Here is a 12,564-nt window from a genome sequence, read left to right on the forward strand (position 1 = left end):
TAAGAATCCTTACTGCTTTATAAGCGGGGCACACACTGCATTTTTAGTCTGTTTCAGAAATGTTGTTGTTTAGCTCCAGCTCTCATTGTACGAGTAAATCATCAGCAGTGTAAAGCCAAAGCTCACGATTTATGTGCTCACACTGTGTGTGTTAAATAGAAATTAAAACAGCTCGTCTGCCCCTGTGGATTTTTCTGGCTAATGATAACTATGAATAAAGATTTGTTTGAAAGCTCAGAGGCAGGTAGACGGTTTTTAGCTCGGAGAGGTCTGTAATTTTATACCATTTCTGTCAATTATATCGGTAATTATAGGGGGAGGAAGAAACATCAGAGAAGCAAGTATGCTGTTGTCGCCAACCAGGCCTCCATATTTCCTGTTCATATGGCACTTTGCGTTGCCATGGCACTTTCTGATGTTCTGTTGCCACGTCGTTCAAGCACAGTGAGAAAAAATGGCACCGTTTATTGGGCTGTGAACGGTCCTCACTCCCCAGCCCTGTACATTGCAAGGCAAACAACACCCAAACTGAAATTTGGTCAGACTCTAAAATGAACCCTGTGGCTCAAAAATGGGGTCGGAAACAGGCTCAAATCGTACAGCTTATGACAGTAAAACTGAGTATTTACTCCAGTTCTTTCCCTCTTTAATCATGTCTGTTTTGACAGGATCGTATTGTATCAATGACGCTGGATAAGGAGTACGATGTGGCTGTGGAGGCCATCAGACTGGTCACACTCATCCTGCAGTGAGTAACTTCAATGCTCATCGCCGTTTTCAGTAAAAAAAAAAAAGTCTGATGTTATCATTTTTTTTAAGTTCATTTTTTAATGTTTATGTTTTTTACTTACCTGTTGCAGGGGCAGTGAAGACGCCTTATCCAACGAGGACTGTGAGAATGTGTACCACCTGGTTTACTCTGCCCACCGGCCAGTGGCAGTCGCTGCTGGAGAGTTCCTGCACAGGAAGTGAGTCCATCCTGACGTCTCACCTAATTGATATTTAAATATTATTGACTGGAAAATGCAGAGCTTTAAAAGCATCTTATTTGTCATTTATACAGTGGTTTCTAATATCTGTCTCTTTCTCTCTGTCAGGTTGTTCAGTCGTCATGATCCGCAGGCAGAGGAAGCACTGGCTAAGCGCAGAGGTCGGAGCAGTCCTAACGGGAATCTCATCCGCATGCTGGTGCTCTTCTTTCTGGAGAGTGAGGTAACACAAAAACAACTGTCACGTCGTTCTTTCTTTGGTTTATATCGACAGTAGAGTAAATGATATGTTAAATTTGAGTCACTGGATCGTTTGACATTTCGCTCTGCAAATATGAAATGTCACCGTTGATTAAAAGTTATGGATCACAGCCGATTTCACACAGTGCCAGCAAAGCCTGATCGTGTAAGTGTCTCTCTCTGTGCAGCTCCATGAGCATGCAGCCTACCTGGTGGACTCATTGTGGGAAAGCTCTCAGGAGCTGCTGAAAGACTGGGAGTGTATGACCGAACTTCTGCTGGAGGAGCCTGTGCAGGGAGAGGAAGGTGAGACACACACACACACTCACACACACTGTTCTTGATCTCTCTTTAGGCCTATGAAATGACCTCATGTTACTTCACAACAAGCAAGACATGTCTATCTTACTCTCCCGCTCTGTCTGTCCCTGCAGTGTTGTCAGACAGACAGGAGAGCGCACTGATCGAGCTGACAGTGTGCACCATCCGACAGGCAGCAGAGGCACACCCACCTGTTGGCAGAGGCACCGGCAAACGGGTGGGTCAAATAAACAGACTACACTTTAAGAATTCACTTTGAATTGTACATGAGTGAAGGTGACGTTGAGACTGAAGAGACAAGAAAGCAGATGGATGTGCTGTCTAAATTTAGATCTGAAGAATATTAGATGTTTACAGACGGGACAGAATATTCCATCTTGTCGTCCTTTTTTCCGCCTATTTTTATGCCTGCTTCAACATCTGACCTTAAGTTTTGTGTCTGCTCGTCCAGGTGCTGACAGCAAAGGAGAGGAAGACCCAGATAGACGATAAAAACAAACTGACAGAGCACTTCATCATGGCTCTGCCCATGCTTCTGTCCAAGGTAAGGCCTTCCTGAGGTCCAGCCCGCAGCCTGCACAGTGCCAGCAACAGAGAGGCAGGCGACACTGATTAATGAATGGGCTGGGTGACTGATCTGTTTGTCGAAGTAATCGATCAGGGTGATGCTTATGGAGTCATGAGAAGTGTTATTGAATGTATGCCACTCTGGACAAGTGCGCTGGCCAAATAATTTAAATGTAATCGACCATTTTGCAAACTGGGAAACAGAAACGAAGATTGATGGGTCGCTCTGTCTCTTTTCTGCCTCTGCATGACTGCTCGTGACTTTTTTCTGTGTCCTTTTTTATTAATTCTCTCCTCTCCACTTTCTTCCTCACAGTACCAGGCAGATTCGGAAAAGGTAGCCAACCTGCTGCAGATCCCTCAGTTCTTCGACCTGGACGTGTACAGCGCCGGGCGCATGGAGAAGCACCTGGATGCCCTGCTGAAGCAGATCCGGCTGGTGGTGGAGAAGCACATCGAGATGGATGTGCTGGAGGCCTGCAGTAAGACCTACAGCATCCTCTGCTCCGAAGAGTACACCATCATGAACCGCGTGGACATCGCCCGCTCGCAGCTCATCGACGAGATGACGGATCGCTTCGCGCACTCTGTGGAAGAGCTGCTGCAGGAGGTACGATGGGAAGTGTAGCGGGTGTTGGCTCAGAAGAGACTGGTGTAAATAAGCGTGCAATTGTCTATGTGACACAAAATGTCTGTGAGGGGAGCATGCCTTTGGAATTCACTATCAAATGCAGGAAAGATGCCCCCCAAATTTTTTTGATTTATAAACCGATGATGATCTTAATCAATTTAAGAAATAAATTACTCTGATTAAGGCATACACACCTTAACGAAGGTACACAAAAGGTGCACACTAATTTCTGTTTACTAATAAATAATATTTAAACCTGAAGAAGAAAAAAGATCATGTGATTAACACAATAAATCCTTCAAACCAGGAGAGCGCTTCTGTACCCTTGGCCTAATTGTCTCTGACCCAAACAACCTGCCAGTTCTCTTTTAGAAATTGCCAGAATTACACTATTAATCACAGCCAGAAACTGTAATAACAAAAAATTATCGTCGGCTTTTTAAATTTTCCTGATAGTCCTTGAATGCATCATATGTTGCAACTGCTTCTGTCAGGAAATGTAATTAAATCTAAGCTTAAAAAAAGTGACATTTCATCATAATCACATCTGTGTTATTTAGAATTTCGCCAAAAATAAAGCACATTTGCCTACAAATGAGTAGATTTATGAAGTTACCGTCAAACTGGATCCCATTTGTACAACGGTCACAGCCACATTCTTGGCTGTTGACACATTAATAGATCAACAACTTAAAAATAATGTACTGGAATGTCTCCCAATTTGATAATGTATACCTTTCAACAAAAATGCAGTTGCAAGTAGAGGTTGTAAAAATGTAAATAGTAAATGTAAATTGCAATGTAGCGAAACAAAAGTCTTGAAAATGCAGTGACGTGTTGTTAAGTGTACATATATAATGAGAATAATAGCTCATTGAGACGTCTGGCCCTCAGGCCCTTAGTATATTGAAAGTGTAGCCCCCTGAACAACATTGTCATACAGCCCTGCTCTACACTCGGTATCAAAAACACCTGTTGAGACCAAATGTAGCCACGGAAATAAAAATGAAAGAAAAATACCTGAGTACAGGAGGTGTTTTGCTTTTAGGAACAGGAAATATTGAAGTGTGTGAAATCGTGAACATGTCAGTGTTTTGTCCATGGTTGGTGCCGAGGTGAGTAGCAAAAATTCTAACAGGTGTTTGTTATTCTACAGGCAGAGGAGGCCGATGATGACGATATCTACAACGTTTTATCCACGCTCAAGAGACTCACAGCCTTCCACAAGTAAGACTATCTTTTCTCTCTCATTGATTGATTCTCAATTGATCATTTAATCTCTATCAGAAAATCAGAAAATAGCAAAACATGTCTTCAAGTCCAAGGCAAGTCACTCAAACCATGAAGACATTGTGTTTACTATCAGATGAGACAAATAAGAGCATCATATTCTCACTAATGGGAAGCTGGAACAAGAGAATGTAATCTAATGTGTTTTCCTCTTGTCTCTCGCCTCAGTGCCCACGACTTGACGCGGTGGGATTTATTTGGGAACTGCTACCGGCTGCTGAAGGCGGGCATTGAGCAGGGCTCCATGCCAGAGCAGATAGCCGTCCAGGCCCTGCAGTGCTCCCACTACTCCATCCTCTGGCAGCTGGTCAAGATCACGGAGGGGGCTCCCAGCAAGGTGCTGCACTCACCTCACTGACAGAGCTCTGACACTCTCAGATCCCGGGTTTATCCTCAGTCAGGTGGGGGGCTCAGAGTTAAGACTGCCGTGCCTGAGCATCAGTGGCGCAGAGGGACAGCAGCTTATCTGTATCTCTGCAGGGAGGAGCAGCTTAGGTGTGAAAATTCATCTCGCTATCAGACAGGATGGAGGAGGCTTACCCCCCAATCGATCTTATTTCACACTTCAACACCACACACAGGATCAGATCCCAAAGCTGTTATTTTATAGTGGACTGAAGCCCCAAACCTTGAGAACAGTTTAACTCATAATCCACTGCTGGGAAACATTTCGCCAGTTTCCAACAGCACAGTGTTTTATGTTGTTTTAGCTCAGTAGTTCAGCAGTAAAGATCCCCCCATGTGGACCCATTATATGGCACTTAATTCTTCATTATTAACTAGAGCTGCAATTAAAGTCTAGTTTAGTCTGTAATCCCAAGGCAGGTTTAATCGTAAACCACCTTTCCACAACAAGGCAAATCAGAGGGCCTTTTTACAGAAGACATAAAAAGGCATTAAGACAATACAGTAGGGGAAAACGCCCACGATCAGAATCATCTTTATTGACTAATTATGCAGATACATACACTGAATCTAACTCTACTTTCAGTCAGCGTACATACACAGTCTAAATTGACATAAGCCCTGTTAGCATGGGACTAATATTACCTGGGGACATCCACTAATTTATAATAGTTGCAGCAGTTGTCTGTGATCTTAATCTCATGTGAATCTGCTGTGTCTGCTTTGTCAAGTAAAAATTCTACCATAAATTACCTGCCATATTTCACTAAACACAGAGGTCATAATAGTCACAATGCACAGCAGCATCTCAGTGATTCAGGTTGTATTTATTAATTTATTCTTTGCAAAGTTTTTAGTTGTCCCCTTGCCCTTTTTCCTGGTCAAGAATTATGGATCCTGCGTTGGCAATTATAAATGAAAGCTTAATAATGATTATAATAATAATAACTTAATTTGTTTAGCACAGTTCAGACAGCAAGTGCAGCTCCAAGTGCTTTACATAATAAAATGAGAAAATACACATAAAAGACTGGATAAGAAAGAGTAAATAAGATTCAATCACACACTCACACGGACACATAAAGTACGAATTAGGTTTGATACCAATTAATTAAATAAAAGCTACAAAAATGCAAGTTTAAAAAGATGCAAGGTTGCAAGAAGGTTTTGGGGCGTCGATGGCTTATTGGTAGAGCAGGCGCCCCATATACAAGGCTGTTGCCGCAGTGGCCCAGGTTCGAGTGCAGCCTGTGGCCCTTTGCTGCATGTCTCTCCCTCTCTCTCTCCCCCTTTGACGCTTCACTGTCCTGTCGATTAAAGGGAAAAAATGCCCTAAAAATATCTTTAAAAAAAAAGTTTTTTGGTGCCTTCTTTAGATAAAAGAGGTTGCACACAGGCAGTGTTTCTAAGATGGAAAAATGCATTTTGGTTGACAGCGTTTTGAGTGCAGGAGGCTCATCTTGCGACACAGTACGGGGACCCATTTGCAGAAAGCACGAGCTTAAATCCATCAGAAGAGCGAAATCTCGAAAGATGATGAGATGGATGACATGCGGCAGAATTGATTTAGGTTAAATCTTTACGTCACCGCAACTGGTGCTGAAGGGTGTCCCTGTGTTGTGTAGAGTGGAGTTACAAATGACTGTCTGGGGATAATGTCAGTAACTCAGAGTAAAATACAGACTTCCTTATCTTTATGTGAATACGCCGCACAAAACCCAGACAAAATAGGGTCATTTCTAAATTTCGTGGAGTCTCTAGGTAATACTGCTCAGTGCAAAAGGCCTATACTCAAACAGTCTGAGTAGATCAGACCCAAATGTACCCAGTTATTGTCAAACAGGCTTAAAAAAAACATTTGAGAAGCTGGGACTTCTAAATTTTGGGGGATTTTTGATTAAAAAATAACTTAAATGATTAATAAACCATCAAAATTGAGTATTTGTCTATGGGATCCGCTTTTTAAAAAGATTTGAACTTATAGTCCTACAGCTTCAACATTAGTTTAACATCCAACTGACACCTGTAGTTACAACATGTTTATGAAATCGATGAGAAGTCTGTTTACTATCTTGGTGGTACAGAAATAGATACTATGGTGTGTGTCTTTTAATAGCATTTTTGCTGATGTACAGTGAATTATAAAGGCATCCCTCTTGACCGTTAACATTTAAATTATGCAGGATATATGATATCAAATTCCCCGGGCTGACAGTGTGTCAGGAATAATAAGATAAATCAAACTGTATTATCATTAACTCTCTGAGCCCTCTGACACACTCAACCAGTATCAACACAGTGTGTATTGATTCTTCCGCCGCAGTGAAGTCGCTCAGTGATTTATTGGAACCATTAAAGTTTGATCACTTCATTGCTGCAGCCTGACTGATACTGCTGTTTAATATCGATTTCCATTAAAGTGCTCATTATTTGTGCTTGGCTAATGGGGGGTGTGTGTGTGTGTGTGTGTGTGTGTGTGTGTGTGTGTGCGCGCAGGATGACCTGGTGGCGCTCAGGAGAGTGGTGAAGTCTTTCCTGGCTGTGTGCCAGCAGTGCCTGTCCAACGTCAACACACCGGTGAAAGAACAGGTAACAACACACACCTGGTGCCGCAGTCGCTGACAGTAAACTGGCAGCATTTTTTCATCAAATCTCAAATCTCATAACTCCTTATTTGTGCCTCTTGCTCAGGCGTTCATGCTTCTCTGCGACCTGCTGATGATCTTCAGTCACCAGCTGGTCTCTGGCGGCAGGGAGGGCCTCCAGCCGCTGGTCTTCAACCCAGACAGCACCCTGCAGAACGAGCTGCTCAACTTCGTCCTGGACCACGTCTTCATCGACCAGGACGATGAAAGCCAGAGCATGGGTGAGAACTTTTTACAGGGCACTGTTTTGGGTCCAAGCACATTGTTTTATCTAATTTAGAGTGAGACAAGCTTGAAGACAGCTTGAAAAAACAACAACAAAATGCCCCCATTCATTTCATATTTTTCTTTTCTTCTTTTCTCCTCCTCTGTATTTCCTCGTCCGCCTGCAGAGGGAGACGAGGAGGACGAGGCCAACAAGATCGAGGCTCTCCACAAAAGGAGAAATCTGCTCGCGGCTTTCTGCAAACTCATCATCTACGACATTGTCGACATGCCCGCTGCTGCAGACATCTTCAAACACTACATGAAGGTGACTGTTTGTCTGTACTCGACAGACGTAGCAAATTTCCTTCACATAAATTCTGGTTTTGATTGTTTTTGTCGATGTAAATGTGACAATGATATAATAATACATGTGCTAAACTGTGGCATCTCGCATTTTTTTAACTGTCTTGTTTCTCTGCCTCAGTATTATAATGACTATGGCGACATCATCAAGGAGACTCTGAGTAAAACCAGACAGACGGACAAGATCCTCTGCGCCAAGACGCTCATTCTCAGCTTGCAGCAGGTGAGACGTTGATAAAGCAAAGCAGCTCCCTGGCTTCAAACATTGCATTCTTGAAGTTACGAGAGCTCCTCTGTGCACATCCACAAACGCTTTGTCCACTTGTGTGTTGCAGCTGTTCAACGAGCTGCTGCAGGACCAGGGGCCCAACCTGGACCGAACATCGTCTCATGTCAGTGGCATCAAGGAGCTGGCCCGACGCTTCGCCCTCACCTTCGGCCTGGATCAGATCAAGACCAGAGAGGCTGTTGCCACGCTGCACAAGTAAGACTATGCTGTGTTCTCCAGGGGGCGCTAGTCAGGACTCACAGCTGTAATCAGACAAGGAGGACGTTGAGAATGCTTTAGTCACGTTAAATGAGTTAAAGGATCATGAGGGGGTTTGAAAGTTTGCAGATGACATTGCTGCATTTTAATTCTACTTTCTACCTCTGTCTCTGTCTCACTCTGTGTCTCGTCACAGGGATGGAATAGAGTTTGCATTTAAGTACCAGAATCCTCGAGGGCCTGAGTTTCCTCCCATCAACCTGGCCTTCCTGGAGGTTCTGAGTGAATTCTCCTCCAAACTAATTCGCCAAGACAAAAAGACGGTGTAAGTACTTCCTCTCATTTTTTATTTTTCCCCATTGTAATTCAAACCTCAAACTGTCACGCAAAACTTTCAGAATGTAATTCATAAATAAATGCATGTCTCCTCAGCCACTCGTACCTGGAGAAGTTCATGTCAGAGTCCATGTCGGAACGTCGAGAGGACGTGTGGCTGCCACTCATCTCCTACAGGAACAGCCTGCTGACGGGAGGAGACGAGGACCACATGTCTGTCACGTCAGGCTCCAGCAGCAAGGCTGCCTCAGTCCGCAGCAAGAAGGGACGACCGCCGATACACAAGAAACGCATCGAGGGTGAGGAGGCAGGCCGTGAGGGCTACTTGGTTTTACGTTTATTAATCTGTACCAAGAAAAGAGACATGTTAATGGTGACCTGCTGTTTTTGTTTCTGATGACCTGAACTCTCCGTGTGTGTTATTTTTCAGAAGAGAGTAGTGTGGAGGGCTCGTGGATGTTGCGTAATGACACACTTCAGACACCGGGAGCACTGCAGACTCCTCAGCTCACCTCAACAGTCCTCAGAGAGAACAGACCAGCAGAACACATGCCCGACCCCGACTCAGAACCCGGGTCAGAAAATGACTTCGTACACAAGTAAGTGTATACACGATTAAAACACACACACACTTACATCAACATGAAATAGTTTGTGAATTGATAAGTAACTAGTTCAGAAATCTGTCACAGCTGATTTTTGTTTTTCATTGAGAGACGGACTCAGCATTTTAGCTATAGCAAGTCCTCATAAGTGTAATCAAAGTAAAGTCTGTTGATCCTCTCTGTTTCTCCTCAGTCCTCAGATGCAGATGTCGTGGCTCGGCCAGCAAAAGATGGAGGAGGTGAACAGGAAGGACCGGACGGGCATGAACTACATCAAGTCACGCAGCAATCAGGGCGTCCGGCAGACTGTGTAAGTGGAAACCCGGCTTCTTACCTCCACCATGTTTCTTGTCGATCCTTTTTAGAGAGCCAGGACAAAAAAGAACAAAAGATAATTAGTCTTCCTCTTAATGACATTTCCCATCAGACGTGGGTTGATGGAGGATGACGCAGAGCCCATCTTCGAGGATGTGATGATGTCATCGCGGGGCCAACTGGAGGACATGAACGAGGAGTTTGAAGACACTATGGTGATCGACCTGGTGAGTAATGTCGCTTTCTCTCACCGCATTTGTGAAACTCCAAAATAAAGATAAATAATTAAAATACCTGCAACTTTTTAACCTCCAAATAACAGCTTTAAAATTATTTCAATGGTACACTGACTTGAAATAAGGAGAGTGGCGCCTCTGTCATGCACACACTGCACCCCGAACATCTTTTCTACCACAGTGTAACGTTGGTGAGCGGGTTGGATCCACTGGGAGAAGACTGTACAGCACTAGCTAGCTCGGCAGTTCTGCACTGCTGTTTGTTTTGCTTTCTCAATCCTTCATCTTTATTTGCATGATTCTGATGTTTTCTTTTGATATCATGTGTGTTGAGAATGTTAATTTAAGATTAAAACAAGAAGAAGCTAGCTCAATATTTTCAGTACTGTAATAATGGCAGAGGTGAAGAGACTGAAAAAGACCTTGGGAGGAAACAAGAAAAGAAAAGAGTAGGACTAAGCATGAGGCTGGACAAGAGTTAACTTACAAGCAAATGCAATGTCCCACAGAGTTTTGTAGTTTTTCCAGATGCCAAAACTCTTACCAGACGCAAGCTATGTATATTGGCTAAAAAAAAACTTTGTCATTCTTTTTTGTTATGTTTTCATTTCCAGTGCCACAATAAATAAAACTATGCAGAATCATGTGTGTATAAAATTTCTGATGTCGTATATGCCTGTTCCAAATCCTCCGGCTTGTTAACAAATGTGCATGTACAGCTGTCCCTGAGAAGATAAGGTTACACCCAACGTCACAATCTTATATAAATAACATTGTTAGGGACTTTGCTGTCCTTGTTTTCCCGTTGGCTGTCGAGACAGCTGACATCAGGACAGGCGTAGTGTGTATTAGGACGGTGGTGTACCACTCCAAAAATGTAGGGGTGCCAAATCTCTAAAATACTTAATCTTGTGTACTGTTGCTTTAAAAATCCGATATTTTCTTGATTAAGTGTCTTAATTTCGGCTTTTTTTCCTTCCCAGCCGCCATCGAGGAACAGACGTGAACGAGCAGAATTAAGACCAGACTTCTTTGACTCTGCAGCGATGATTGAGGACGAGTCGGTGAGTAAAACTTTACACTTTGACATTTGAATCAAAAAACTAAGTAGAGCTTGCTTCCAGCTTCTAAAATGTGGGCATTTGCAGTTTGTAAATTTTATTTTATCGTCTCTGATAGTAAACGGAATATTTTTAAACAAAACTTTGGGCTATGATAAATAGAGGAATAAATGATAATGAAAATAACTTTTGGATAGATTGTCTGACTGTCGTTCTCCTCTCTATCGTTCCAGGGTTTCAGCATGCCCATGTTCTGATCTGGGAAGAGGCAACGATCCTGAGACCAGGATCCACATCAGGAGTAAACAGAAGGGGGGGTTTGGGACGTCTCACCCAGATAACCTGCCAATCACACTCTTAAGAAGAAGAAAAAAAACATTGTTGAAGTACTTTTCTCTTTCTATAAGACACGGTGGAAGGATGTTTGTCAAGAGGATCTGCTGACAGATCCCGCATCGGCTGGATCTCACCTGGAAGTGTGAAGCGAGGATCGGCTCTGTTCTTTCAGGTGGGCCGGAGGATCCAGAACATTCTCCAGAATCTAGTCCGGATTATTCAAGAGCTTCATCTTGCTCCAAATCTTCCTCCTCTTCCTCCTCCTCCTTTCCAGCCTGTCGGTTTAGCTCTTGTTAGCGGTAGCTCTGATGGCGCTCTGGCTAAGTAATCCTGCAGCCGGCCGACGAGCACTCACAGTTTTTACGGTTCCCTGTTAACACAGATGTACAGTTGTTTGCTCCCGATCAGCAGCACAGAGCAGCGTAACACTCTGTACAGCCCCCCCTTCTTTTGGTGTCGCACTTCGATCTGTTGGTTCAGTCCAGCATAGAGAGGATCTCAATACTAAGTGTTCTATATCTTTGCTCTTATTACCACCCACCGACCCCCCCCTCCTCTCTCTGTTCGCCATCTGAGTCCGTGTATGTGGTGGTGCTGGTGTGTGATGTGTGTGTGTGTAAAGTGTTGGTGGTGATGATGGTCGAGTAGTCGCACATGCACACTGAGGTCAACAGCTGTAGAGTGACTTGGCAGAAGTGATGTAACTGTCTTGTGTGTGTGTGTGTTATGTCAAAGCGAAAAAGTGTTGTCATTTGGCGGCGAAGCCACCTCCCTCCCCCAACCGACCTCGGAAAGAAGCCTCCACCCTCTCAGATCTCTCGGAACACACACACACAAACACACACCCTTGAATAACGGGGTTTTGAAGTTAAAAAGTTTTAAAAAAAAGACAATAAACATATTTTGAATTCTGTAGCTTTAGTACTAAAGTTTTAAATCAAGTGTGTTTTTGTTTTTGTCTGATGTTTGTACAGCCTTTTCTTGAATATGTATCTTGTTTGTTGCCAAATTGTGGCCTACATACTTACAGTATATTCCAGCCCCTCCCCCCTACACTTGTAACTCATATCTAACGGTTACCAAGCTCAGATTGTTGCTGTGGAAAACCAGTTTTTAAGCGCTGTATGGTCTGATTGTAATCGTTTCACAGTTCAGTATTACAGCAGATTATCTTAGGTTCGTTCATTTTACGGTTTAGATTAAGTTTTCACACCCGCCGTCAGTGTTTACTGATCCAAGAAGTCGCAGATTCGTTATCATCGTTCAGATCCAGTACAGTGACGGATTTCTATGTCTGACAGATTTGTTTGAATGTGTTTTGAATGTTTCCAGCCATATCGTTGTTCACCCACCGTCGGTTTATCAATCATTTACCTTTCCCTTGGCTGGCTTGGCAGTCGTCCTGTAAATATCAGAGACAATTGGATCTTTTCTGCAGTGCAGTTGACATCAGTTGCCCTAAAATGCTCTAAAAGCCTGTTTTTTTCTGTGAACCTAAATTCTTTCTAATAAAATAAAATCTGTAATCGA

The 12,564-nt window shown here is 43.3% G+C and overlaps 1 protein-coding gene across 1 annotated transcript in view; it reads left to right on the forward strand.

Moving 5' to 3' along the window:
- The window catches only part of stag1a (STAG1 cohesin complex component a), a 64,318-nt gene extending 51,754 nt beyond the window's left edge, over nucleotides 1-12,564 (forward strand). The window contains exons 12-32 of the mRNA XM_033613397.2: nucleotides 669-748; nucleotides 861-968; nucleotides 1,098-1,212; nucleotides 1,418-1,535; nucleotides 1,664-1,767; nucleotides 2,002-2,094; nucleotides 2,434-2,727; nucleotides 3,905-3,975; nucleotides 4,207-4,375; nucleotides 6,940-7,032; nucleotides 7,135-7,309; nucleotides 7,481-7,620; nucleotides 7,780-7,881; nucleotides 7,994-8,142; nucleotides 8,342-8,470; nucleotides 8,578-8,780; nucleotides 8,912-9,080; nucleotides 9,280-9,396; nucleotides 9,514-9,628; nucleotides 10,621-10,701; nucleotides 10,932-12,564. Coding sequence (XP_033469288.1) covers nucleotides 669-748; nucleotides 861-968; nucleotides 1,098-1,212; nucleotides 1,418-1,535; nucleotides 1,664-1,767; nucleotides 2,002-2,094; nucleotides 2,434-2,727; nucleotides 3,905-3,975; nucleotides 4,207-4,375; nucleotides 6,940-7,032; nucleotides 7,135-7,309; nucleotides 7,481-7,620; nucleotides 7,780-7,881; nucleotides 7,994-8,142; nucleotides 8,342-8,470; nucleotides 8,578-8,780; nucleotides 8,912-9,080; nucleotides 9,280-9,396; nucleotides 9,514-9,628; nucleotides 10,621-10,701; nucleotides 10,932-10,955 — 2,649 coding nt within the window. The 3' untranslated portion in view covers nucleotides 10,956-12,564. The remainder of the gene's footprint in view (nucleotides 1-668; nucleotides 749-860; nucleotides 969-1,097; nucleotides 1,213-1,417; nucleotides 1,536-1,663; nucleotides 1,768-2,001; nucleotides 2,095-2,433; nucleotides 2,728-3,904; nucleotides 3,976-4,206; nucleotides 4,376-6,939; nucleotides 7,033-7,134; nucleotides 7,310-7,480; nucleotides 7,621-7,779; nucleotides 7,882-7,993; nucleotides 8,143-8,341; nucleotides 8,471-8,577; nucleotides 8,781-8,911; nucleotides 9,081-9,279; nucleotides 9,397-9,513; nucleotides 9,629-10,620; nucleotides 10,702-10,931) is intronic.

The sequence above is a fragment of the Epinephelus lanceolatus genome, chromosome 15 (assembly GCF_041903045.1).
Source record: "Epinephelus lanceolatus isolate andai-2023 chromosome 15, ASM4190304v1, whole genome shotgun sequence".
In the NCBI taxonomy this organism is placed as follows: Eukaryota; Metazoa; Chordata; class Actinopteri; order Perciformes; family Serranidae; genus Epinephelus; species Epinephelus lanceolatus.